This window comes from Girardinichthys multiradiatus, chromosome 10, assembly GCF_021462225.1.
Source record: "Girardinichthys multiradiatus isolate DD_20200921_A chromosome 10, DD_fGirMul_XY1, whole genome shotgun sequence".
Taxonomy (NCBI): domain Eukaryota; kingdom Metazoa; phylum Chordata; class Actinopteri; order Cyprinodontiformes; family Goodeidae; genus Girardinichthys; species Girardinichthys multiradiatus.
The window spans coordinates 17,829,187-17,855,708 of NC_061803.1; the positions used below are offsets into that span (position 1 = coordinate 17,829,187).

Sequence of the window (26,522 nt, forward strand, 5' to 3'; positions counted from 1 at the left end):
GGTGGAGGAGACACCATAAACAAAAGAGAGGTAAGTGAAGCAGCTTGTGCGCTAGCCTCAAAGTAAACCCACACAGACTGGCTCTGCCCAGCCTGCTCCTGGCTAACATAAGGTCACTCGCGAATAAAATGGACAAGATCCAACTCTGAAGCGCCACACGTAAGATGGACAGCTGCGTGGTGATATTTACAGAGACTTGGCTAGACGATAACATCCCAGATGCTGCGGTGAAGCTAGCGGGCCACTCTCTGTTTTGGGCCGACAGGTCTACTGATGTAGGTAGGATCAAAGGCGGACGTTTGGCTCTGAATATTCACAACTTGTGAATCACAGCTACGAAAACAATCAGGAGTTTTTGCTCTCCCGATCTGGAATATCTGACAGTGAAGTGCGGACCATTTCAACTGGTGAGAGAACTCAGCTGATATATTTATAGCATGCTACACGCCACCAAGAGCGAATGCTGAGCCAGCCATGAATGAGCTTTACTGTTTCATCAGCAGCCATATCAACATCAATCTGGACGTAGCTGTGATCATAGCTGGAGACTTTAACCTTGTAAAATTAAAGGCTGTTCTGCCCAGATTCTACACATTTATAGGGTTTCCCACTAGAGAGACTAATACATTAGACCGTTTTTACAGTAACATTCCAGGAGCTGTCAAACCAACACCTGGTCCTCACCTTGGAATGTTAGATCATATTTCAGTGGACCTTATATCAGCCTATTAACCCCTGTTCTGCAGAACCAAACCCACCATCAGAATCATCCAGGGTTGGACCGTATAGCCCTGCTCTGCCTACAGGACTGCATTGAGCAAAGCGACTGGGGATTATTCAAAGAGGACCCTGATCAGGAGGAATATACACTCACCGGTCACTTTATTAGGTACACCTGTCCAACTGCTCGTTAACGTAAATTTCTAATCAGCCAATCACATGGCAGCAACTCAATGCATTTAGGCATGTAGACATGGTCAAGACTGTAGTTCAAACTGAGCATCAGAGTGGGGAAGAAAGGTGATTTAAGTGACTTTGAACATTGCATGGTTGTTGGTGCCAGATGGGCTGGTCTGAGTATTTCAGAAACTGCTGATCCTCTGGGATTTTCACACACTACTATCTCAAGGGTTTACAGAGAATGGTCCGAAAAAGAGAAAATATGCAGTGAGCGGCAGTTCTGTGGGCGCAAATGCCTTGTTGATGCCGGAGGTCAGAGGAGAATGGCCACACTGGTTCGAGCTTATAGAAAGGCAACAGTAACTCAAATAAACACTCGTTACAACCAAGGCATGCAGAAGAGCATCTCTGAACACATAACACGTCGAACCTTGAGGCGGATGGGCTACAGCAGCACAGGACCTCACCGGGTGCCACTCCTGTCAGATAACAACAGGAAACTGAGGCTACAATTTGCACAGGCTCACCAAAACTGGACAATACAAGATTGGAAAAACGTTGCCTGGTCTAATGAGTCTCAATTTCTGCTGCAACATACGGCTGGTAGGGTCAGAATTTAGCATCAATGTTACCGGCACCAGATCTAGGGGAACCTGGGCCAGCAGCAAGCGCCACACAGGCTGAAGAGCACTGTGCAGCTAATACTCTGTGAATCAGAGAGGAGACAGCGATTAGCGTGTTGTCTGGGCCAGAGCTCGTTTATTCTGAGCTGCGTATTTTTAAGAAAAAAATACAATTAATACATAAATACAATCAACAATGTACTTACAAAGAAAGAAAAATAAAATTGGCACAAATAAAAAATAGACATTTTTTTCAACTCTCTACATCAACAACATGAAAGCATGGATCCATCCTGCCTTGTATCAACGGTTCATGCTGGTGGTGGTGGTGGTGTAATGGTGTGAAATTTTCTTGGCATACTTTGGGCCCCTTAGTACCAATTGAGCATCATGTCAACACTACAGCCTACCTGAGTATTGTTTGCTGACCATGTCCATCCCTTTATGACTACAGTGTACCGATCTTCTGATGGTTACTTCCAGCAGGATAACGCGTCACATCAGAAAGCACGAATCAGCTCAGACTGGTTTCTTGAACATGACAATGAGTTCACTGTATTCAAATGGCCTCCACAGTCACCAGATCTCAATCCAATACAGCACCTTTGGGATGTGGTGGAATGGGAGATTCGCATCATGGATGTGCAGCTGACAAATCTGCAGCATCTGTGTAATGATATCATGTCAATATGGTCCAAACTCTCTGAGGAATGTTTCCAGTACCTTGTTGAATCTATGCCAGAAAGGATTAAAGCAGTTCTGAAGGCAAAAGGGGGACCAACCCGGCACTAGCAAGGTGTACCTGATAAAGTAGCTGGTGAGTGTACATCATCTGTGCAGTCCTACATCCGCTTCTGCACTGATACTGTTATACTCACAAGAACAATCAGTTTTTTTTCCAACCAGAAACTTTGGGTAGACAGCATAGAGTGGACTTTGCTAATAGCCCAGGATGCAGGATTCAGATTAGGAGACAAACTGTCCTACAGAATGGCCCAGGGGGGACCCGGAAAAAGGGCATCCAGCAGGCAAAGCTGAGTTACAAACAGCGAATTGAGGAGCACTTCCATAAGAACAACCCACACAACATGTGGAGAGACATCAGGGCCATCGCTGCCTATGAGAATAGTGAACAATAGCTCAGCCATGATCCAGTTCTGCCTGACACCTTAAAAAGCTTCTTTGCACGCTTCCACCTTCCAAGCAGCAGGAAGTCTGAATATCATCCACCGTCAGAGCTGCAGCACCAGCCTCTCATCCTACAGCTGTATGAGGTGAGCACCACATTAAAGTAAAGATCAACAAGGTTGAAGGTCCAGACATGGTGTTAGGTCTTACCCTAAAATCACATGCTGACCAGCTTACAGGTGTTTTTTCTGAACATCTTCAACCTCTCCCTGCCTACCTGACGTCCTCCATCATTGTGCTTGTGCCCAAAAAACAAAACGTCACTTGTCTGAATGATTACCATTCTGTTGCTTTGTTCCCGGCCATCATGACCGGGATCAGATGCATCAAGAGGATCCTCCTGAAATACATCAAGGATGCCATCCGTGCTGGCCTGGAAAGCCTGCTAAGCCTCACTGGCACTCCACTTGGCCCTGACTCATCTTCAACGTCCTGATACATATGTAAGGATGCTTCAGTGGACTTCAGCTCAGTCTTCAACATTGTCCTTCCAGACATGCTGGCCCTGAAGCTCCAAAACCTTGGATTTTCTGCACCACTCTGCTCTTGGATCAGTGATTTCCTCACCAACAGGCCCCAGATGGTGAGGATAGGGAAACTCACATCTGCCCCACTGATCCTCATCACTGGCACACCCCAGGGCTGTGTTCTCAGCCCTTCCCCCTTCACCTTCTTCACACACTATTGCTCGGCCATCCAAAAATGAACACGATCATGAAGTTCGCTGACAACACTACTGTGGTATCATATCAAATGATAAGACTCATTACAGAGAAGAGGTTCACAACCTAACACAGTTGTTGTGATTATTAATCTGAGACTATTATTTAACATTTAATATTAATATTTTAATATTTTATCAAATAATATTTCGGTCTGTTAAGGGTTTCCTGTGAATACCAGCCCAGTAAGGTGATGGTATTAGGACAAAATAGAAAGGTGTGAGACGAGCTCTGACATTATTGAACAGCAAAACTCTGCACACACATGGAATCAATTCACACAATTTCTTAAAATACAAGAATTTATTAACAAAAATAAGTCAACTCAAAATAAAACATATTTCAATTAACAAACTCTTTACTATGGTAAAACAATCCAACTAAACTACCAAGCAGAATTAAAGAATAAGGAAGACTAATGGGCTATGTTCAATATAAACAAGTTGATTAAAGATGGTTGAGAATCATGACCAAAAGAGTGATGCAACATTACCATGCAATGTTTATGTTTGAGAACGCACATTCCACAGATTTTCTGACAAGGGGAGCATTGCATTCCCAAATCTGAGTTGTGAAATCAAACACATCTGTTGTTTCTCATTATTATTCTTTCTTTTTCAAATCATTTATTTTCATGATGCCATGTTTTCTGTCACCTTTGGTTTTGCTTTTGGGATTTTCTGTTAATTGTTTGAAAACTTGCATAACTTCATTTGGATCCTTCATGATTTTTGTTGGGATGTGTGTGATGCTCCACTTTTCAGGCCTTTTCCAAATGAGTTTATTTGTATGACTTTGAAAGTACTGAAGACAAGGGCATGAGGAAATTTGAAGAAATAAAGACGATGCTCCCACTTTTATTGGTCACAAGAAAGTATGTTAAATTGGTTTGTTTTGTCACCCTGTTTTCCTCATTTTGTATTTTACAATTTACACATTTGCTTTCTTTGCAAGAGTTGACAATCCTTTTGGGCATTATGTTTAATAGCAAGTCGGGACAGAATAGAAGACAGTCAGCGAGCGGCAGAGATGGTGATAAAAATCTTTATATCTGGATTCTGGATACAAATGATGGATGGAAGAAGCAATCCATTTACAGGTCCTTCTCAAAATATTAGCATATTGTGATAAAGTTCATTATTTTCCATAATGTCATGATGAAAATTTAACATTCATATATTTTAGATTCATTGCACACTAACTGAAATATTTCAGGTCTTTTATTGTTTTAATACGGATGATTTTGGCATACAGCTCATGAAAACCCAAAATTCCTATCTCACAAAATTAGCATATCATTAAAAGGGTCTCTAAACGAGCTATGAACCTAATCATCTGAATCAACGAGTTAACTCTAAACACCTGCAGAAGATTCCTGAGGCCTTTAAAACTCCCAGCCTGGTTCATCACTCAAAACCCCAATCATGGGTAAGACTGCCGACCTGACTGCTGTCCAGAAGGCCACTATTGACACCCTCAAGCAAGAGGGTAAGACACAGAAAGAAATTTCTGAATGAATAGGCTGTTCCCAGAGTGCTGTATCAAGGCACCTAAGTGAGAAGTCTGTGGGAAGGAAAAAGTGTGGCAGAAAATGCTGCACAACGAGAAGAGGTGACCGGACCCTGAGGAAGATTGTGGAGAAGGGCCGATTCCAGACCTTGGGGGACCTTCGGAAGCAGTGGACTGAGTCTGGAGTAGAAACATCCAAAGCCACCGTGCACAGGTGTGTGTAGGAAATGGGCTACAGGTGCCGCATTCCCCAGGTCAAGCCACTTTTGAACCAGAAACAGCGGCAGAAGCGCCTGACCTGGGCTACAGAGAAGCAGCACTGGACTGTTGCTCAGTGGTCCAAAGTACTTTTTTCGGATGAAAGCAAATTCTGCATGTCATTCGGTAATCAAGGTGCCAGAGTCTGGAGGAAGACTGGGGAGAAGGAAATGCCAAAATGCCAGAAGTCCAGTGTCAAGTACCCACAGTCAGTGATGGTCTGGGGTACCGTGTCAGCTGCTGGTGTTGGTCCACTGTGTTTTATCAAGGGCAGGGTCAATGCAGCTAGCTTTCAGGAGATTTTGGAGCACTTCATGCTTCCATCTGCTGAAAAGCTTTATGGAGATTAAGATTTCATTTTTCAGCACGATCTGGCACCTGCTCACAGTGTCAAAACCACTGGTAAATGGTTTACTGACCATGGTATCACTGTGCTCAATTGGCCTGCCAACTCTCCTGACCTGAACCCCATAGAGAATCTGTGGGATATTGTGAAGAGAACGTTGAGAGTCTCAAGACCCAACACTCTGGATGAGCTAAAGGCCGCTATCGAAGCATCCTGGGCCTCCATAAGACCTCAGCAGTGCCACAGGCTGATTGCCTCCATGCCACACCGCATTGAAGCAGTCATTTCTGCAAAAGGATTCCCGACCAAGTATTGAGTGCATAACTGTACATGATTATTTGAAGGTTGACGTTTTTTGTATTAAAAGCACTTTTCTTTTATTGGTCAGATGAAATATGCTAATTTTGTGAGATAGGAATTTTGGGTTTTCATGAGCTGTATGCCAAAATCATCCGTATTAAGACAATGAAAGACCTGAAATATTCCAGTTTGTTTTTATTTAAAAGTCTGTAGATGGTAAGTGATTTATTGTTCGTTCTGTACTAATGCAAGCTGCGGGTTTTTATGTCTGTGCACCACTTGTGTAAAATCTCCCAGTCCATTAAATCGAACGCACCGATCTCCTTGGCAACCGTTCTGTTTTGGGGGTAAGCGCACACGCACTCTCGTGTAGTGAATGTGAACTCTCTGGTCATAACCGGTGTTTTCGAGCTGTGCTGAGTTGTTGTAATTCAGCAAAATAACATGAAATACAACTACAGGGGTTGGACAATGAAACTGAAACACCTGTCATTTTAGTGTGGGAGGTTTCATGGCTAAATTGGACCAGCCTGGTAGCCAGTCTTTATTGATTGCACATTGCACCAGTAAGAGCAGAGTGTGAAGGTTCAATTAGCAGGGTAAGAGCACAGTTTTGCTCAAATTATTGAAATGCACACAACATTATGGGTGATATACCAGAGTTTAAAAGAGGACAAGTTGTTGGTGCACGTCTTGCTGGCGCATCTGTGACCAAGACAGCAAGTCTTTGTGATGTATCAAGAGCCACGGTATCCAGGGTAGTGTCAGCATACCACCAAGAAGGACGGACCACATCCAACAGGATTAACTGTGGACGCAAGAGAAAGCTGTCTGAAAGGGATGTTCGGGTGCTAACCCGGATTGTATCCAAAAAACATAAAACCACGGCTGCCCAAATCACGGCAGAATTAAATGTGCACCTCAACTCTCCTGTTTCCACCAGAACTGTCCGTCGGGAGCTCCACAGGGTCAATATACACGGCCGGGCTGCTATAGCCAAAACTTTGGTCACTCATGCCAATGCCAAACGTCGGTTTCAATGGTGCAAGGAGCGCAAATCTTGGGCTGTGGACAATGTGAAACATGCATTGTTCTCTGATGAGTCCACCTTTACTGTTTTCCCCACCTCCGGGAGAGTCACGGTGTGGAGAAGCCCCAAAGAAGCGTACCACACAGACTGTTGCATGCCCAGAGTGAAGCATGGGGGTGGATCAGTGATGGTTTGGGCTGCCATATCATGGCATTCCCTGGGCCCAGTACTTGTGCTAGAATAAAACCCCGCTTTTGCAAAGCTTCTCTCTCTTCTATGCAGGTTCCTCCAAGGGGTCCGGACAGAGAGACACAGCGCGTTAATGTCTCTTTGCTGGCAAACAGACATAACTATTCAAACTGGATCCAAGAGTGTCCTACAGCGACCCTACGCACTAAGTTAAGCACGAATGAATTACTGTTTGTGTATCCGGTATTCATTCATGAACGAGGGTAATTAAGGTACAAGCGTGGCTTGACTTTTCTCTCTGAGGTCTACAGAAGCAAACTATGTTCAAGAGAGTTCCCAGCAGCAGTGTTGCCAGGTGTATGGTAATTATCGTATTTGTACGATAATTTTGCTCTCTGTACGATGTACAATCAGTATTCCTAAAAAAGCCCAAATGTACGATAATTTGACCATTCCGTGAATGTGTGGTTGTAATCAGTTGTCATCAGCCTATCGCCAAAGTCTGTCGGAGTTTTTTTGTGAACCCTGAAGGCATCTGTGTCCAGATTCGGAAACAGATGCTGGAAATTCCAGCCTATCGTGCTTTTCTAAATGTGACCTACGAGTGACATGAATGCGTTGGCTTCAGAACAACGGCCATGATTGGCTGAATAGTCCACTGCGCCCGCCCATGATTGAGGAAAAGAAAAAAAAGAAAAGAAGAAGAAGCAGAGCCCGGCACTGTAGGGCTGCAGATGTTGAGGCTAACTGCTCAGCACACATGCTCAGTTTTGTGTTCTGTGTTTGTGTTTTTTTAAAGGTAAGACAAACTTTATTCGAAGGGTGATTTTAAACACAGAAGATCGATCATAACGCGCCGTCTGCCTGCGCTTATGCATTTTAACCCTTTTATTAATGATATTTTAAAGGTATGTTTGATTCGGATGATAAGCTATCAGCTTCTTTTGTTAGCTTTAACTGCTAACAGCTAAGAACACGTGCTTGCCTACTAAAGATCATCTACCTAAAAAGGTTGTTGGTTTTCAATCCAGTAAAATATTTCCCTAAACATTATTTTACTAAACTTGATAACTAAGCAAACACCATTAAGCCCCATTTCTCCAGAAAGATTTGGTTCTTATTCAAAATATTTCCTTAAACATTTTACTATTTTCTTAATAATATTTCTTTAAATATTATTTTAATAAATAAAGGCAGCTAATTAAACACCATTGGTCATCCAGAAGGTTGGTTTCATTCAGCAGATCATTCTTAAAACATTATTTTATTAAAATAATATGTTATCTGATCTTGCATTGTGAATGGTTGTCTAAACGTTTGCTGATTATTGCCTAAGTTAGTTCCAAGACTAACTTAACTTCGTTTCCAGATTCTTCAAGATAATCCTTGGTTCTCAAACATAAACATTGCATGGTAATGTTGCATCACTCCTTCAGTCATGGTTTTCAACCATCTTTAATCAACTTGTTTATATTGTACATAGCCCATTAGTCTTCTTATTCTTTAATTCTGCTTGGTAGTTTATTTGGATTGTTTTAGCATGGTGAAGAGTTTGGTGATTGAAATATGTTTGACTTTGAGTTAACTTATTTTGTTAATAAATTCTTGTATTTTAAAAAATTGTGTGATTTAATTCCATGTGTGTGCAGGGTTTTGCTGTTCAATAATGTCAGAGCTTGGCTCATCCCTTTTGATGTTGTCCTAATACCGCCGCCTCATTGGGCTGGTATTCACATGACAGCCCTTAACAGACTGAAATGTTATTTGATAAAATATAAAAATATTAATATTAAATATTAAATAATATATTTGTATTCATAATCACAACATTGTCCAGCTGGAAGTTGAACCTCTGCCCAAGTCTTTTGCAGCCTCTAGTGGGTTTTCTTTTAGAATTTTTCTGTACTTAGCTTCTCCTATCAGCTCTATCTAGCTTCCCTGCGTGCTTACTAAATAGAAGCATTCCCACAGTATGATGCTGCCACCACAAAGTTTAATTGTGGATCTTGGGTTCAGGTTGATGTGCAGTATTATTTACCCTTCCACTTGGATGTCGTACATGTAGGCCATGTTGAACATTGAATTTAAACTTTGGTCTCATGTGACAAAGCTTACAGAGCCATGATATTATCCTCTGAGCTTTTACAAGCAGTTTAGAAACATAATCATATGCCCCTTTTCCACTAGATTTATTTAGGCCACGCAGCTTTGCTCCACTCGGTCTCACTGTACTCCACGTGAAACCTGTTGTGTTTCTATTGACTCACTGACGCCTCGACCTATGCCGTGAAGCCCCGCCTCCATCCATCAGTGTAATATGCTGTGCCGCTATTAATGTTATTGTGCATCATTGTTACAGTAAAGTAATCTGAATGAGATAATAAGAAAAAAATAAATTTATATATAGAAAATAAAAACGCAAATAAACGAAATACAAATAATGTTTGTATTATTTTACATGAAATAATTCACTGGGATAAGAAGCCACTGGGAATAGAGCCCAGCCAGAACTTATGAAATAAGGAACTGGAGTTTCAATGTAGGAGGCGATGTAGCAGGAGAAGCAGAGGAGTGGCACTGCTTTCTGGACTGGTAATGCACCAAAGATTGCCTGAAGAAGTTACAATTTTGGGCTTCATGAGGAAGCATTTTTAACAAGGACAAGGACTTTAAAGCGCAAAACTGCAGACTTCTAACTTTGAAGTTAGTTTTAGGTTGTATAGTGGATATTCTCTGCGGATTCAGCTGGGTCTTTCTCCTGTTTGACCCAATGCAGGTGGCCTGATTACTAGCAGATGAGCTCCGTCAATAAATTTCCAAACCAAACACGCTGTTTCATGTGGTATTGTTTGGTAGAAAATGTTTGTGCATCTAAACAGCATTTTTTTGTGATCAGTTAATTTAAGTAGTTAATTAAATACAGCTTGCCCCACCTGCATTTAATTCAGAAAGCTGACATGGTGTTCTTTTTCCTTTCTTTTCAGACTTCAGGCATGGTTCATGATTTGTAAATAGTAAAATTATATTTCGGTTTGAGCTACTCCGGCCATTGTGGTCATCAATGTTATTGCAGTCACTCTTGAGTTTTATTAACTCTTCCCAGTACGACCTCTTCGGAAACCTTCTCATTTGTCCTCGTCCCATGGCCAATAAGTGAACAGCAGTATGTTATAGTCACATGTAGTCTCTACTCTGCCCCAATACCTGCTCGGGAGCATGGACAAAAAAAGGAAGTACTGGTACAGAAAAAAACAGAAATGGAAAAGCTTGCAAAACAGGCTGAGTGGAGTGGATGTGGCCTAAATAGAGCCAGTGGAAAAGGGCCATTAGTGTATATACATTTCTGAATTTTGAAGAATGTAATAAATGGTCTCTAAAAATGGTCTTTTCCAATATTTTGACATTTACCAAATATAAATGATTTTGGTCATTTTAAAAACTTACAATTTAAAGCCCTTCCTACCCCACTGCACTCATGTATCACAAACTTGCAAAGTAAGCAAATTAACACATTTTACCTTTTACTTTCCAAAAGACTTGTCAGATTTACTCTATCTCCGATGAGTAGATGTCAGTCATTGGCCTGCTCTGAGGTTTGTGTGTGTTTACGTACATCAAGTCCTGCGTCTAAACCCAGGTTGGTATTATTGAGTCATGACATCCCCCGTAGCTACGTCTGACATGTGCTGCCACGAGCTCAGTCCCAGGGCATGACAGGACTGACAGATCGCTGCGAGTTTATCACAGACATGACATATTTTTGAGCTGCACACACATCTCTCATACACAAGGCTTTACAGTGCCATGATAAATCCTTAATGCTCCAAACATACCTACAGAAAAACTAATTGCCTCTCAAAAAAATTTGTTTGCACATAGCCTTATGAACTCAGGTGAAATGGATGCATACACAGGGGTCCACTGAGCCATTCAGTTTTATGTTGGCAGTATTTTTCTTTGCAGGTTTTCAACAGATACCTTGTTAGGCACACTCAGTGCACTGTCTCATCCTATTTGACCCGTCTCTCAGTCATAACTCATGCTCAGTGTGTTCGCTGGTCAGTTTCAATATTTCACATCAATGGGCGCCTGCAGAGAGCGTTGAATGGAAACAAAATTTATAGGACATTTAATACAAAATCCTCCAGTTACCTCACAACACTGCACCCCTTTCAGTTAAGTTTACTTCTTTCAATCAATCGTCTCCTTAAAAAAGTATCCATGTTTTTTTATTTCATTTTTGAGTACTTTTTACTTTTTCTTTTGTCTTTTTAGATATTGGAGGTCCAGCAGATCCCATTGCTCCCACTATCATCATCCCTCCCAGGAACACTAGTGTGGTTACAGGCACATCAGAGGTCACAATGGAGTGTGTGGCCAATGCCAGGTAAAAACCCTCAAACTACATCTCTGGGGATTTATTTCTTCACAATCGGTCAAATATGCAGCAACTTCCACAATTATTGGCACTCCTGTTTGAAGGCTTTAACATCTCTATATTTATTCTGTGAAGAAATAATCCCATGTTTAGAAATAATTGTTTTTGACAAAATATCTTCTGGCTTCCACCCCTGATGAAATACATTGCACAATCTCTTTTCTGAATAGGACAGTCCTTAGTTTTCACCCATAACATTTTGCAAGGTTGGAGCTTAAAGAGAGCTTTGACCATTCTATTGTACACAATCATCCAGAGTCCTAGGTCATCTATTTAGGTCTCTTCTGCTCAAACTAGGTTTGAATGTTGTATCCCAAGTAGAGAGGAGAAATTAGATCTGATGTCTTTTTTTCTGTGCAGACCTCTTATCAAGCTGAGCATCTCATGGCGTAAGAATGGCGTGTTAGTGAGCAGTGGTTTGAGTGACTTCAACCGTAGACTGACAATCCTCAGTCCGATGGTGAGTGACGCGGGATTCTATGAATGTGAGGCCGTTCTCCGCAGCAGCAGCGTACCGTCTGTCAGTGCTGGTGCCTATCTTCATGTGTTTGGTAAGGAAAATGCAGTCAATTTCCTTTCATTTGTTATCATATATGCATGGAAGTACTCTCATAGTTTTGTACATGCATTGACGTTTGCAGCTTAGTGTCCTCCAATTCATTCTTTTACCACTTTGGTTCAGCACTAATTTACACCTTTTGTTCTTATGACAAAACTGGGGATAAAAAAAAAATCAAACACCATATACAAATGGTGAATGGGATTTATGATGTGACTAATCATCCCTGTAAGTGTGAAATCAAAAACGTTTGATTTCCAATCTCCAACGAGACTGGAAGCTTTGCTGCTGCCTTTGCAATGTACGTTTTCAGTGTTTTTCCTTATAGTAATATTTGTAGCCCTGCTCAGCATTTTTTGAATGTCAAGACTACAAAATGATGTGATACAAAATAATAAAAATTATTTTGTAAGCAGTGTTGTAAGCAGTTTTTCCATCTGATTGTGTTACAAACATTCAAACATGAGTGAAAGAAAATAATTAAAGAGAGAAATTATTTGTCCTTGAAAAATGAATTGTGGTACAAGAATGTCTCTTTCAATAAAAGTGTTTTAGACTTCATAATAAAAATTTTTAGAGCGGAAATTCTAGTAATTACATTGCCTCATAAAATAATACATATGCTTTAAATTTTGTCACATGACAATTGCAAACTTCAATATATTATACAGAGATTTTATGTGACAGACCAAAACAAAGTTGTAAAATGTTAGTCATGAAACAAGGAGAACTTACTGGGGGGAAATGCAGGGAGAGCAGGTTGTAGAACACAGGCAGAAAATTGGACAGAGTAGTTCTGTTAGTCTAACAGTAGGATCCAGCAAAGATCAGTGACAAACCAGGAGCTTAAATATACTGAGGAAAATGACAAAGAACTCATAATTGGATATGTAAAACAGCTGGGGCAGAATGAAAGCAGGGAAGCTGAGGGAGGGAGACTAATGAACACAGACGGAGCTGAACTGAGATTCAAAGAAACTAACCAAGGGGAAAAGAGTAGTACTGATCGACGAGAAATAAATACAAATTCACAAAGAACAGATCACAACAAAAAATGAAGAAACTAACAAACATAAAATAATTAATTGATACACATTACAAACCAAACTGAACACAAAAACATTTACTGAATATGGCAACACCTAAAGAACATAAATAAATGACAAGGAAAAAAAAAAAAAATTTTTTTAAATCCTAATAAAACTTTGAAGTTTTTGCTTGTAAGATGTGAAAAGGTTTGAGGGTTATTTACAAGGTACTGTACGTACTATCAGTTCCATAAGTTCCATATGTGGGAATAATCTTTGCATTTATGCTTAAAGAAAGGACATGGTCAAAAATTCATGGAAATCTCTCTTGTCTCAATTGGTTTTTTGGGGGAAAAGCTTTGCTGTGAAGTCACGGGGCCGTAACAGGAAAAACGTTATTGATTTAGATAGGAGGGAAGCCCTCAAAAACAGTTTAATAGCTTAGCTTGAGTCTCTTTGATTCCATCCCTCTGAAACACTTTGATGTTTTCAAGGTTGTGATGTCACTCTGAGCATATGGTCGGGTGAACTTTTCCCTTAGTACTACTGACTTTGACGTCTCTCTCGTTTCCATGCTCATTTTGAAGGAGTAGCCTGAATTTCCTTTTTTTTTCTGTTTAAGTCTTATGAACTAACAGCTGGATAGCTTTGATGTGGTGTTGTATCTTATTCTCCTTGTTACTTCTTATTTTATGATGAAACTAAGATTTTTGAGGTTTGGTAATGATGTTTTGTCAGTGTGTTAATTTTGCCTGGTGTTTTATTTTTTGCTTTTAATCTTTCAGAGCCTCCACAGTTTATTAAAGAACCAGAGAGACACATTACAGCTGAGATGGAGAAGGTGGTGGACATTCCCTGTCAGGCAAGGGGTGAGTATGGCTGTATTTTGTTAGACAAACCCTGTCTAGATGGACCTGTTTAACATTTACTGAATTTAAATTAATTCATCCTGACCTGCTGTCTGTTGTCCAAATCCTCATTGACTCTCTGCAGGAGTACCCCAGCCAGAAATCGTATGGTACAAGGATGCCCTTCCCATCGATCCAGTGAAGATGCCGAGGTACAGGGTGCTGATGGGGGGGAGCCTGCAGGTCAACGGCCTGCTGCCTGATGACACCGGAATGTTTCAGTGCTTTGCCAGAAACTCGGCAGGAGAAGTTCAGACCAACACCTACCTGGCTGTTACCAGTAAGTGGCCCGAGAGCTCTTTATGAAATTATTTCCAGGATTAATTATTGCTATTAAAGATGTAATGAGCTATATTCTTAAAACTCAGTTTTTTTTATGTGGAATTTAGATCCTCATGCAATTCACTTAAACCCTTTGTCAGATTCAAAGATGATGAGATGTAATTATGTTTCAAAAGTGGAAATGTAGACTAATCTTAAAATAATGAGAAGAGGACTAATTTAATCTTTTATATGCACTTCTTTTACTTTCTGTAATATATCACAGCCAATATGAGAAAGTGGTCTGTACCTGTAGTCCGTCCATCCATCCATCCATCCATCCATCCATCATCCATCCATTCATCCATCCATCCATCCACAAGCATAATAATCTGTCCAAAATGTGATGTAATCCTGAATAACAACCAATAAGGTCTACAACTGTTTGGTAAAATCTAGATATTTTGGTGGATCTTAGTCTTATGCATACACAGTTATTGCATTTGGTGTAGCATTTGCTCCATGTTGTGAAATCATTAACATGCTAAACATTTTAAAGCATCAGAATCAGCTTTATTGCCAAGTTCGTACATACAAACAAGGAATTTGACTCTGGTACACTTTGCTCTTTTGTTCTGTTTTTGCATTACAGAATATAAAAATTTACAATGTACAATATACACATATATAATAAAAAGGTGCATTTGCAACATCTGTATGATATTGGTTTGTACTTTATTGAATGTTCATCAGAGAAACAGCCTGGGGGAAGAAACTGTCTCTGTGGCGGCTGGTTTTAGTAAACAGTGCTCTGTAGCGGTGGCCTGAAGGTAAAGCTCTAAACAGTTTATGTGCAGGTGTGTGGGGTCTGCAGAGATTTTCGCAGATCTTTTCCTGACCCTAGACCTGTTTAAGTCCTGGATGGATGGAAGGTCAGCCCTGATTATTCTCTCTGCATTCCTGATTATTTGTTGCAGTCTGGACCTGTCCTGTTTTGTGGATGAGCCAAACCACACTAAGATGGATGAAGACAGGACAGACTGAATGATGGCAGTGTAGAAGATGACCAACAGCTCCTGTGGAAGGTTGAACTTCTTGAGTTGCCTCAGGAAGTACAGTCTCTGCTGGGCCTTCTTTCGAACAGTGTCTATGTGTGAAGACCATCTCAGGTCCTCAGAGATGGTGGTTCCTGAAGTGGTCCACGGCCAATACAGTGTTGTTGAGGATGGTGAGGGGGGTGTATGGGGGTGGTGTTCTCCGAACGTCCACCACCATTTCCACAGTCTTGAGTGGATTCAGTTCAAGGTAGTTCTGATCGCACCAGTGTACCAGCCGATCCACCTGCTGTCTGTATGCAGACTCATCATCGTTCTGGATCAGTCCAATGACGGTGTCATCTGGAAACTTAAGGAGTTTCACGGACGAGTCCGATGAGGTGCAGTCATTTGTGTACAGAGAGAAGAGGAGTGGGGATAGAACACATCCCTGGGGGGCAACAGTACTTATTGATCTGGATCGGGAGAAGATGCTCCCCAGTCTCACCTGCTGCTGTCGGTCTGTCAGGAATTGTTGATCCACTGACAGGTGGAGGCTGGGACGTTGAGCTGGGTGAGCTTCTGGTGGAGGATGTCTGGTATGATGGTGTTGAAGGCCGAGCTGAAGTCTACAAACAGGATCCTGGCGTACGTCCCTGGGTGGTCGAGGTGTTGCAGGATTAAGTGTAGACCTAAGTTAACACCATCATCTGCCGACCTGTTTGCTCGGTAGGCAAACTGCAGGGGGTCCAGCAGGGGGCCTGTGATGTCTTTCAGGTGCTTCAACACCAGCCGCTTGTTGAAGATCCTTGTGAAGATCGGAGCGCGTTGATGTGCGCAGGCTTTCAGGCATGATGGGGAGACGTTATCAGGTCCTCCAGCTTTCTTTGTTTTCATGCGCTGAAAGAGCCTGTTTACATCTTCCTCTGAGATCTTTAGTGCAGGCAGAGGATCTGAAGGTAGGGGGTTGGTTGTTTTACGGGTCAAATTTGTTCCTGAATGGGATGTGGAGGGGATGATTTGAGGTGTGAATGGCTTCTTGTCATGTCTGCAGTAGAAGCCATTCAGACGGTTGGCCAGGAGATGAATGTTCAGGATGGGTGGAGGGGCTCTTGTAGGCAGTCAGGTTTCTCAGACCAGTCCATACAGCTGAAGTGACACCAGTAGAAAGGCTGTTCTTAAGCTTCTCACTGTAGCTTCTCTTAGCTGCTTTGATCTCCTTTGTTAGTTTGTTCCTGGACTGCCTGTACCGCGCCCAATCTCCACTGCTGTGAGCTTCTTCCTTTTCTCTGCGCAGATTCCTGAGGTGTGGAGTAAACCATGGCTTGTTGTTCCCAAAGGTGCAGAAGGTCTTGGTCTGCACACACATGTCCTCACAGAAACTGATGTATGATGCCACCACATCAGTTAGTTGGTTTAGGTCAGTGGCTGAGGTTCCAAAAACAGTCCAGTCTGCGCATTCAAAGCAGGCCTGTAGCATCTGCTTTGATTCCTCAGTCCACTTCTTAACAGTGTGAACCTTGGGTTTGGAAGCTCTTAGTCTCTGTCTGTAGGTTGGGGTGAGGTGGATTAGATAATGATCCGAAAAACCCAGAGCAGCCCTGGTAACAACATGATATGAGTCCTTTAAAGCTTTGTAACAATGGTCCAGTGTGTTTTTGTCTGGTGGGACACTTAATATGCTGTCTGTATTTGGGGAGTTCATTAGAGAGGTTTGCTCTGTTAAAATCTCCCAGTATTATGATGAAAGAGTCCGTGTATTTTTTCTCCACGTCTGTAATCAGCTCAGCAAGATGTTTTTCCACGGCAGAAGTGCAGCCATGCGGTGGAAAATATGAGCCAATTATTATAAATGAGGAAAACTCTCTCGGTGAATAAAATGGTTTACAGATTATGGAAAATGACTCCAGATCCGGACTACATGTTTTCCCCAGCACTTTTACGTCTCTGCACCAACCTTCATTTATATAAAAGCAGATTCTGCCTCCTCGCCTCTTCCCCGATAGCTCCGCGCTGCGATCCGCTCTGAACAGCTGGAATCCCGGCATCAGCAGTGCGCGGTCCGGGATGTTTTCACTCAGCCATGTCTCGGTGAAGCAGAGAACCGCTGATCCGCAGAGGTCTGAGTTTTTACCGGTGAGGAGAAGCAGCTCGTCCATCTTGTTTAGAGAGTGGACATTTGCCAGGTGGATTGAAGGCAGTGGTGTGCAAAGTCCTTTTTTGCGGAGCTGTACCAGCGCGCTAGCACGCTTTCCCCTTCGACGCTTTCGGCACAGTATCCCGTGTAGAGCCGCAGCTCCACTTGCCAGGAGCTCAGTGAACCTTGGATCGATGAAAGATGGTGAAAAAATCCCAAGAGAGGACTCTCTGATGTTGAGAAGTTCCTCTCTACTGAATGAGACCACAGGATTGTGGCCCGAGACCACAGAACTGTGGCTCGAAAGACATAAAAACACACAAAATACAAAAACAAAGAGAGAGCGAAGCTCCGAGGCTGCCATCGTCAGCGCCATCTTGGCCATCATTTTAAAGCATATTAAGCATGTTGACAAATGATGAAGTATAAAACCCATGAAACACAATTATTCATTTGCAATGAAATTATAACAAAAAAATAAAAAACAACCCGATCTCAGATAAGCAGAGGACAATGGTTGGATGGACTAACAATTGTTCACACATTTTAACCTTAAAGTACAGAGACCTATTATTGAGAACGACATTTGCTGCTTCTCTCCTAACTTGGAAATAACTTGCAGATCATTTTTTTTATCTGAGATTATGTCACTGCAGGAATTTCAAAATCAGTGGTAATTGTACTCTCGCTGTGCACCTTTTCTGCAAGTTTCTGACATCTAATTTTCTTCTCTGCGTCTCTCTTCCCGCTGCTTTCACTCCACAATGCACCTTGTTATCGAAATTCATAATATTCCAAGTCACTAAATCACTCCTTTCATCCTTATTTCTTTTGCTGCGACGCTGCTACCTCTCCTTCTCATACCTCTGTTCAGATTTCCTCTTCTCTTTCCCAATACCTGCATGTTACCACTTCTTCTGTGTTCGGATATTTACTCCGCTGCTGTGACAAACTCCCAATGCATCCTTTCTGTTGGGAGTAATACAGTTTCCTGTCATTCCATAAGGAGCTCTGATTTATCACACAGGATTTAGTTGCCTTGGAAATGCCTTCTCATTCCATTTAAGCTCAGGTGATTTCACCCCCTCCTTTACATATATTTTCTATCTCTAGCACATAAAAGATAGACATTTCAGACACAGTTGTGGCAGCAAGGTGAGGGCTGTGTCAATCCTTTTAGAATTAGTGGGACAAAGCGCAGGATGGTGCTTACAAGAAATATGTGTGAAGTGCAGCTTTGCCTAAGATGGTGTACTTTCACCTGCATTACTCTTCTTTCACTTTCTTGTTACTGTATTGAGCTCTCTTTAATATGTGTGTGCATGTGTTTTGTCTTCCCTCAGGCATCGCGCCGAACATCACAGCCGGACCCTCTGACAGCACAGTGATTGACGGGATGTCAATCATCCTGCACTGTGAGACCTCAGGAGCTCCGAGGCCTGCCATAACCTGGCAGAAAGGTCTTCGACAAACACACATACACACACATATACAGTACTTATATAGTCTTTATGATGGCTCTTGTTACTCTTACATCTACATGCTACTCTGTTATTTGTTGTGTTCATAGATAATGTATTTCAGAATGGTTAAATTTAATAACAGATGCTGTCATTCTCATATAAATGTCCTCCACATGTATAGGATTTATGCTAGTAAATATGTGTAAAAATAAGTCTTGTATATTATTTTATTAGCATATTATCATACTGAAACTTAACCCCACCCCCATAAGCTTAAATTTGATGTTAGGATTTTTTTTTTTTTTTTTACCAGAACCACCCATGTCAATATTATTTGGGACCTCTAAAAAACAAATATTAGTGGTGGGACATGATTAGGAACAAGAAAGGGCTAGAAAATAATAAAATAAATTACAGGGATTGTAAGTAATATTTTAAAATTTTCAGCTGCATTTCGATCACATTTTTGTCAAACATCAAATTTTGAGAAAACTCGAATTTTCAGTCAAAAGTCATTTTCTACTGCATATTCCATAGTGGGTCGCGGGGGAGCTGGTGCCTATCTCCAGCAGTCTATGGGCGAGAGGCGGGGTACACCCTGGACAGATTGCCAGTCCATCGCAGAGCAACACACATACAACCATGCACACACTCATTCATACACCTAAGGGCAATTTAGAGTGACCAGTTAACCTAACAGGCATGTCTTTGGACTGTGGGAGGAAGCCGGAGTACCTGGTGAGAACCCACGCATGCACGGGGAGAAAATGCAAACTCTATGCAGAAAGACCCCCGGCCGGGAATCAAACCCAAGACCTTCTTCCTGCAAGGCAACAGTGCTACCAACTGCGGCACCGTGCAGTCAAAATTCATTTAGATGAAATTCTGCATATTGCAGAACTAACTTTGACATAAAATCTGTGAGTAAGATTAAATGTTCTCCCCACAACATTGACGCACGATGGGGTTCATGCCTGGTGTGGCACAGACTCCTCTGGAGTCAGATGTACAAATACATGAATTTCATGTATTTTGATCTTATTTGAAACATTTAATTATTTTAAAAGATTTTAATTATGCATTAATTAAATCCATATTGTTCAACAATACCATAGCAAGAAAAACAAAATCACTTTTTAAGTAAGGTCAAGTTTGATTTTTTTAAATATATATATTTTTTTTATTTTAATTTTGGCTGATCTCTCATTTTTATTAAAATTGAAAATTATGTATAATCTGATCTTTATTAGTTAATGAAGGCCATGGAAGCAGATTGCAATAATCTTTAAAAAGTATTTTAATCTCCTGTGTTGCCAAGTCAAATCCATGTACTCCACACTCTTTTCGGGTGTACCACTCCGGTTGAAAAAGAGTAGATACCTTTCTCACAAGTCACACTTTGAAGTAGATATTTCTGCTCTGGTGTTGGTCTTCCTCTCTTAAACCTCTTGTTTCGACTAAAAATTCAGTTTAGAAAAATCCTTTTCCAGTTTTCAAGTAATCTTCCATTTTTTCGGACCAAATTTTAATAAGATTATGATTATAGGTCTTTAGGTAAAAACACCTCTACCCTCTGTGTAGCTAAAGAGTATGTAGCAATGTGCTGTTAGCTGTCTGTGCTTATTGGGCTCAGCACTGCCCCCTATTAGTGAGACAAGGTACTTTTTTGCCTCACCCTGTCCATTTTCACTGCTCATTTATGGCCGATTAGAAAGATTTTATGTCACACACATTCATTAAATGTATTAGACAGACTGTGGAACGTCAGCATGTTTAGTACATGTGTAATACAGCATGTATATTGGCGATATGAAGAGAGACAGCAATGGGCGTGCTCCAACTGCCTGGTTCAGTAGGTGTGTGTGACACAGCGCCATAGGTGATAAGGCACAGCTATTCACTACTTCACAATGCTTTTCTCCCATTTATTGGAATCGGCAATGCGTAAATTCTGCTATTTTGACCATAAAAATGTTGATATCATACAGAAAACAAATTTATAGAACAGTCAAGTGGACTAACTGATTTTCTCAAGATGAGAGGTGAGGCAGGGCCTCACCTGCATCCCCTGACTGCACGTCACTGCCCCACAATCTGACAAATTTGGAGAACCTTTGCAAAACAGTGTGAGAAAATATTTCCAACTTAGCCTGCGGTATGCTGACTGACTTATACCAAAGAGACTGAACGTTGAAATAGAAATTGAAAGAAAATTATTAGTTTAAGACTTGGCACAATTATGTGACCAGGTTGTTGTAAATTCATTTGTAATATATTTTATTCCTAAAAAACTGTTTTTCCACTGAATTGTACTGAATGTACAGTATGTAACTTTTTTTTTATGAAGCCAGAAAATCATAAAAGCTACATTTTCAACTAAAAAGTGTCACAATAAATTACCTAGTCACTTTCAGTGTCATACCAGATTAAAACCCCATTTTTATCCAAACACGGCATCAACTGATAAAGCTCTGACTTGCACAATAGACCACGTTGAGATTAAGATACTTTGTAAGAAAGGATATCATTAAGTTTCAAAGTTCCGTATCAAGGCACTTATTTAATTGCGTTTTTGCACAACTCTTATTGTTATCAGTTACACATAGAGCCAGATTTTTCCATGGTTCAAAATACTTTCATTTACATTTAAATTGTTTGAGCAGGGTTTTGCCAGGCAATTATATGGCATCCTAATAGCAGCCCAAGCCTGTTCCTCTATACATTTCTCCCATAATCCCTTGTTTCTTTATATTTTATCATTCTGTCTGTTCCTTTTCTCAGTTTATGCATCTTCTCTCGCATCACTTTCCATTTTCTTTTGGCTTTCATGTACTTCAGGTGAGCGTGTTTTGGCCAGCGGCTCTGTACAGCTGCCCAGGTTCACTCTACTTGAGTCAGGTAGTTTGCTCATCTCCCCTTCACACATCTCTGATGCCGGGACCTACACTTGCATGGCAAGCAATTCGAGGGGCATTGATGAGGCGTCTGCTGACCTCATTGTTTGGGGTGAGTGTTCAGGGGCATCCACTTGTTTTGGATGCACAGTATTGTGAAGGAAATTTTTAAACTCTTGTGACAAAGAAAAACAGCAACAAGTGGAGAAGCTGAAATATTTCATTAAGGGATATGAATAAAACATAGTTTGTAAAAGACTTGTTTAGTTTCTTCATTTGGAGCTTTTCAGTTTAACTAAAATTAGCTTTCTGAAATTCATTTTGAAGTTGTTTTGTTTTTCCTGACCCTGCTCATTTGAGAAAGCACATTCTGCTGGCTTTTCTCTATTCCCTCACGTCTTTGATTTGTCTCCACAGCCCGCACTCGGATTACCACACCCCCACAGGATCAGAGTGTCATCAAAGGGACTAAAGCCATTATGACCTGTGGAGTCACACACGATCCCAGTGTAATTGTCAGGTAAGGATCTGTTCACAAATATGTGGAGACATGGATGCATTGTGTAGACGATAGACACCAGAGTCTCAGTTTTCCAGAATGCTGCTTGACCTTGTGTCATGAAATTCTTCTCTGGAAAAATAAATAACTTACAAACAGTGCATCGCAAGATAATTCATATCCATGAAGCTTTTTCACATCTCTCATACAACCACAAATAAGGTCTTTTACTGGGATTTTATTCTAAAGACCAGTATAAAGTAAAATGAAAATACTTGCTGATGCATGCTTTTAATTTTTCAAAGAAAAATCTGTAAAGTGTGGCATGCAATTATAATTAGCCCCCTTTTACTCTGATACTTGTAAATGCAATCCAGTGGCATTGACTGTCTTTAAAAGTCAGAGGTTTGTCTGGGAACATTAGTGACCAAACAGCATGATGAAGAACAAGGATCAAAACAAAAAGGTCAGAAATAAAAGTGTGAAGAAGTTTAATGCAGGGTTACGTAAAAAAACAAAAAAAACAATGTGAACATGTCACAAAACAGTGTTAGTTTCATCATCTGATAATTATGGATCCAACACTGAGAAGCAGCAGGCATATACAGCTCATGTGGAATAATCTGTTGACAGGATCACTATAAGTTGTGAACCCAGCAAACCTGGCCTTTACTGAAGAGTGGCAAAACAAAAGTAAGGGTAAGATAAAGTCAAAAAAAGTCTTATTTAAATTTGCTGCAACCTTTGTAGAGGACACCGCAAACATTTGAAAGAATTTGCTCTGGTCAAATGAGATGAGGCCTGAATTGAGTTTTATGGACTAGATGCAAAGCCTTATGTTTAGCAAAAAAAACTATTTGATGTCACCAACATGGTGCTAAAATGCTTCTATTTAGCGGGGGCAGGAAGCTGTTCACATTTGGTGGGGATAACTAAATACAGGGTAAACCTGGAAGAAAATCCATTACAGGCTGCAAAAGACCTGAGACTGGGGCCAAGGTTAATTTTCCAGCCAGAGCTACAATGGAATAGGTCAAAGCATGTGTTACAATGACCCAGTCGAATTCCAGACATAACTCTACTTGAGAAACTGTGGCAAGCCATACTACCGTTACATACTCACAAGTAAACTCTATCATCAACTGACTTCTGAATGTAAATGGTGGCCCTCAGTTTTATTTGGGGCATCAGGGTAAAGGGGGTGGAATACAAACACACAACACCTTTGAGATTTTTTATTTAATGTTATTTAATAACATTTATCATTTTGTTTACATTTCACAATTATGCAATATTTTGAGTTGGTCTGCCACATAGAATTCCAATTAAATACATTGAAATTTGTGGTTTTAATTCCTAAATGTGAAAACTTTCAACCTTTGTAAAGCACTGCAAATAAACTGATATGTCTATTTATCCTCAACCGTATTTATGTAATAAATCAATTATAGGGTGTGACAAAAACATGACACAGCCAAGTCAGAGGGAGTACAGCAGATCAATATTTGTCCTTTATGTCTTCATGTTAAAACAGTTTTAACAATGAAAGGTGTGGCATACAGTTTTACATATTTAGTAACAAACAGAAAGGTATGTACGATAAATGCTTTTGCCAACATATCTCCACATTTCCATTGCTGTCGATCCATTGCAACACACTTTCAACAGAATTATTACTGAACTGCTGCCTTGTACCCGACATCAGTCATGATCAATAGACTCCTTTTTGCCTTTTATACTCAAATGAAAAAGCTACATCTGAAGCTGCATCTGATCTGTGTGGTTATGATGAATTTGGATTCGCTGTTTGATATGCAGCCATTAGGCATTCCAACGTGTCCTCGGGTCAGCTCTGATGGTGAGTTTGAAGAGACGGAGGGAGGAAGATGAAACAGCTCACTAATAACATGTTCGTCTTGGATTATGGCTAAATAGAAGATGACAAAGTCGTCTGTGTACTCTATGACTGTGGCTATGGAGGCTGAAGTTTGCCTTCCTGTGGGTGGCAAAAAAAGTCTTAAAACATTGTCTGATGGATAACTTTAAGGACAAAACTGTAAATTAGAGGTTAAATTACAGCTTCCTGGGATAGTGGAATAGATGTTATTGAACCACTTTCTAAAACTCACAGCTGCAGATTTGCTGAAACAAACATTCAGATCCCTTCATAGTTATTTCTTGCTAAAGATGTGTAAACAAATCTGAATTAATTCATCTTTTACTGGAGAAGTGAAAAACATCCTATGTGGTGAAGTGTTTGTTTATAACAAAATGCTGTCACCACATGTGTCTGCACCCATAACAGTTCCTATTAAATGAATACAACAGAAGCACTTTTCCTATGACTTCCTTTTTCTCTACGATATAAATATGATGTGGTACAGAGGCAAATTTAAAGCACAAAAAAGTGACATAAAATGAATCTCCAGTTGAACTGAAAAAGAGTTCAGCTGTCTCAGTTTAAAATCATAACCAACAACCAGTCAACCTTCCCTGAAAGTGTCAGTCTTCAAAAGACAGTGTGCTCTACTTGCTAACAGTACATGTTTGAATTTATACATCAGAATTTGATACAAAATTAACTGAGATGGAAGTTTGCACATGTAATGTAATGTTTTTTTATTTCTTTTTTTATACTGATTGTCAATCTCTTCAAGCTTTGGATTAACCATTTTATCATATGTTGGTGTTTGAGTTACTGAAGGAGAACCTAGTACAGAAACATAGATGACCCACATCTGACCCCAAAAATGACACATTAAATTAGAGAAATTCACAAGTTCAAGTGCAGAAAAGGTCAGATTTTAACATGGAAACTGTGTAGGAATCCTGAAAGTACATCAAGCACTACATCTATTTTAGTCACAGCAATAAAATAGGTTTACTTGAGCTTATTTGTGTCACTCCTGGAAATATGTACAAACAAAACGTATATTGCAATCTGCCTCTCACTGTTTCATACACCTGAAGTTATCTGAAAGGACTTAATGCACTGACTCCAGCTGTTGGGGGATTATTTGTGCGAAGAAAAAAACTTTTTTGGCTGTCATTGTTGAAATATTTCTTTTTGAATTTGCTATTCATAATTCAAACAATGTCATTCAACTTGTGCAACTGCCAGTTTTGCCTGGAATAAATTCAGAAAAGAGTTTTTTGACTAAGATCTTCAGTGATTACTCTTACATTTTTTTTCGACTTTTCACTGTCAGAATTAGTTTCTTCAGGTGGAATATTGGTGTTCAGTAATATTGTAACAAAAAAAGAAATTCTCTTGCTTTGCTCTGATAAATCAAATTGTAAAAAAAAAAAAAAGTTTTTTCGCTCATTTATTAAATGCAGATATATTTCAATCTATAAATGCATCATCAAACATTATTTTTATGGTTTGTAAACATCAGATAAAGGTTAGGGACATATGTATTGCTGCATTCACTGGAATAATATCATTATTCTTTCATGGGTGAGGATACAATGTGTTTTGATTAATGTTGTTTGTGTGTTTCAAGTGGAATACAGTAGTGCAACATTCTAGAGTCTGTTTTCCAGGCATGTCTGGGAAAAAGACGGCTCCATGATCAATGTGCAATCCATCCCTCGCATGCGCCTGGACGTTGACGGCACCCTGCACATCTCCCAGACCTGGTCGGGTGACATTGCCACGTACACGTGCAGGGTCACCTCGGTCGGAGGCAATGACTCCCGCAGTGCTCATCTCCGTGTTAGGTAAACCACTTCATCTGCTCTTATGTCCTTATCTTTTCCTACTTACACACTTGTCTCCAAAATTCTTTGATGTGAAGTAGCAGAATGGAAAATATCCTGTGGTGCCCGCTGTACTGCCTGTTCTTACTGACACTTCTGACTCATTTCCACCTAAATGGCACCTTCTCTTCCTCACCTCCCCTGTCCTCATTCTCACCTGGCACTCTTCCAGCCACTGGTGACCCCTCTCCCACCTCTCCTTTTTCTTCCCTTTTCCTTAGACATACAACTATGTACAGTTTTTTCTATTAAGTCTTATCATTCCCCATCATTTGATAGGTGAGTCACTGCAGTAAGGTTAAACAGAATATGAATGTGTTTCTTTCTTCATCCCTCTGCTGTCTCCCACGTTGGCTTAGTGCCTTTAGTCTGAGTTACTATCCGTTCTGCGCTTTAAGGTTTATATATCAATCCGTCTGTGCTTATCTGAATTTGTACGTAAATGAATTAATGATCCTCAGCTTTAGCTTCATT

General features: G+C 40.5%; 1 protein-coding gene across 1 annotated transcript in view; it reads left to right on the forward strand.

Moving 5' to 3' along the window:
- The window catches only part of sdk2b (sidekick cell adhesion molecule 2b), a 543,702-nt gene that overhangs the window by 439,950 nt on the left and 77,230 nt on the right, over window positions 1-26,522 (forward strand). Inside the window, exons 6-13 of the mRNA XM_047377275.1 lie at window positions 11,341-11,452; window positions 11,864-12,054; window positions 13,876-13,959; window positions 14,084-14,278; window positions 18,774-18,890; window positions 21,732-21,899; window positions 22,205-22,307; window positions 25,833-26,009. Coding sequence (XP_047233231.1) covers window positions 11,341-11,452; window positions 11,864-12,054; window positions 13,876-13,959; window positions 14,084-14,278; window positions 18,774-18,890; window positions 21,732-21,899; window positions 22,205-22,307; window positions 25,833-26,009 — 1,147 coding nt within the window. The remainder of the gene's footprint in view (window positions 1-11,340; window positions 11,453-11,863; window positions 12,055-13,875; window positions 13,960-14,083; window positions 14,279-18,773; window positions 18,891-21,731; window positions 21,900-22,204; window positions 22,308-25,832; window positions 26,010-26,522) is intronic.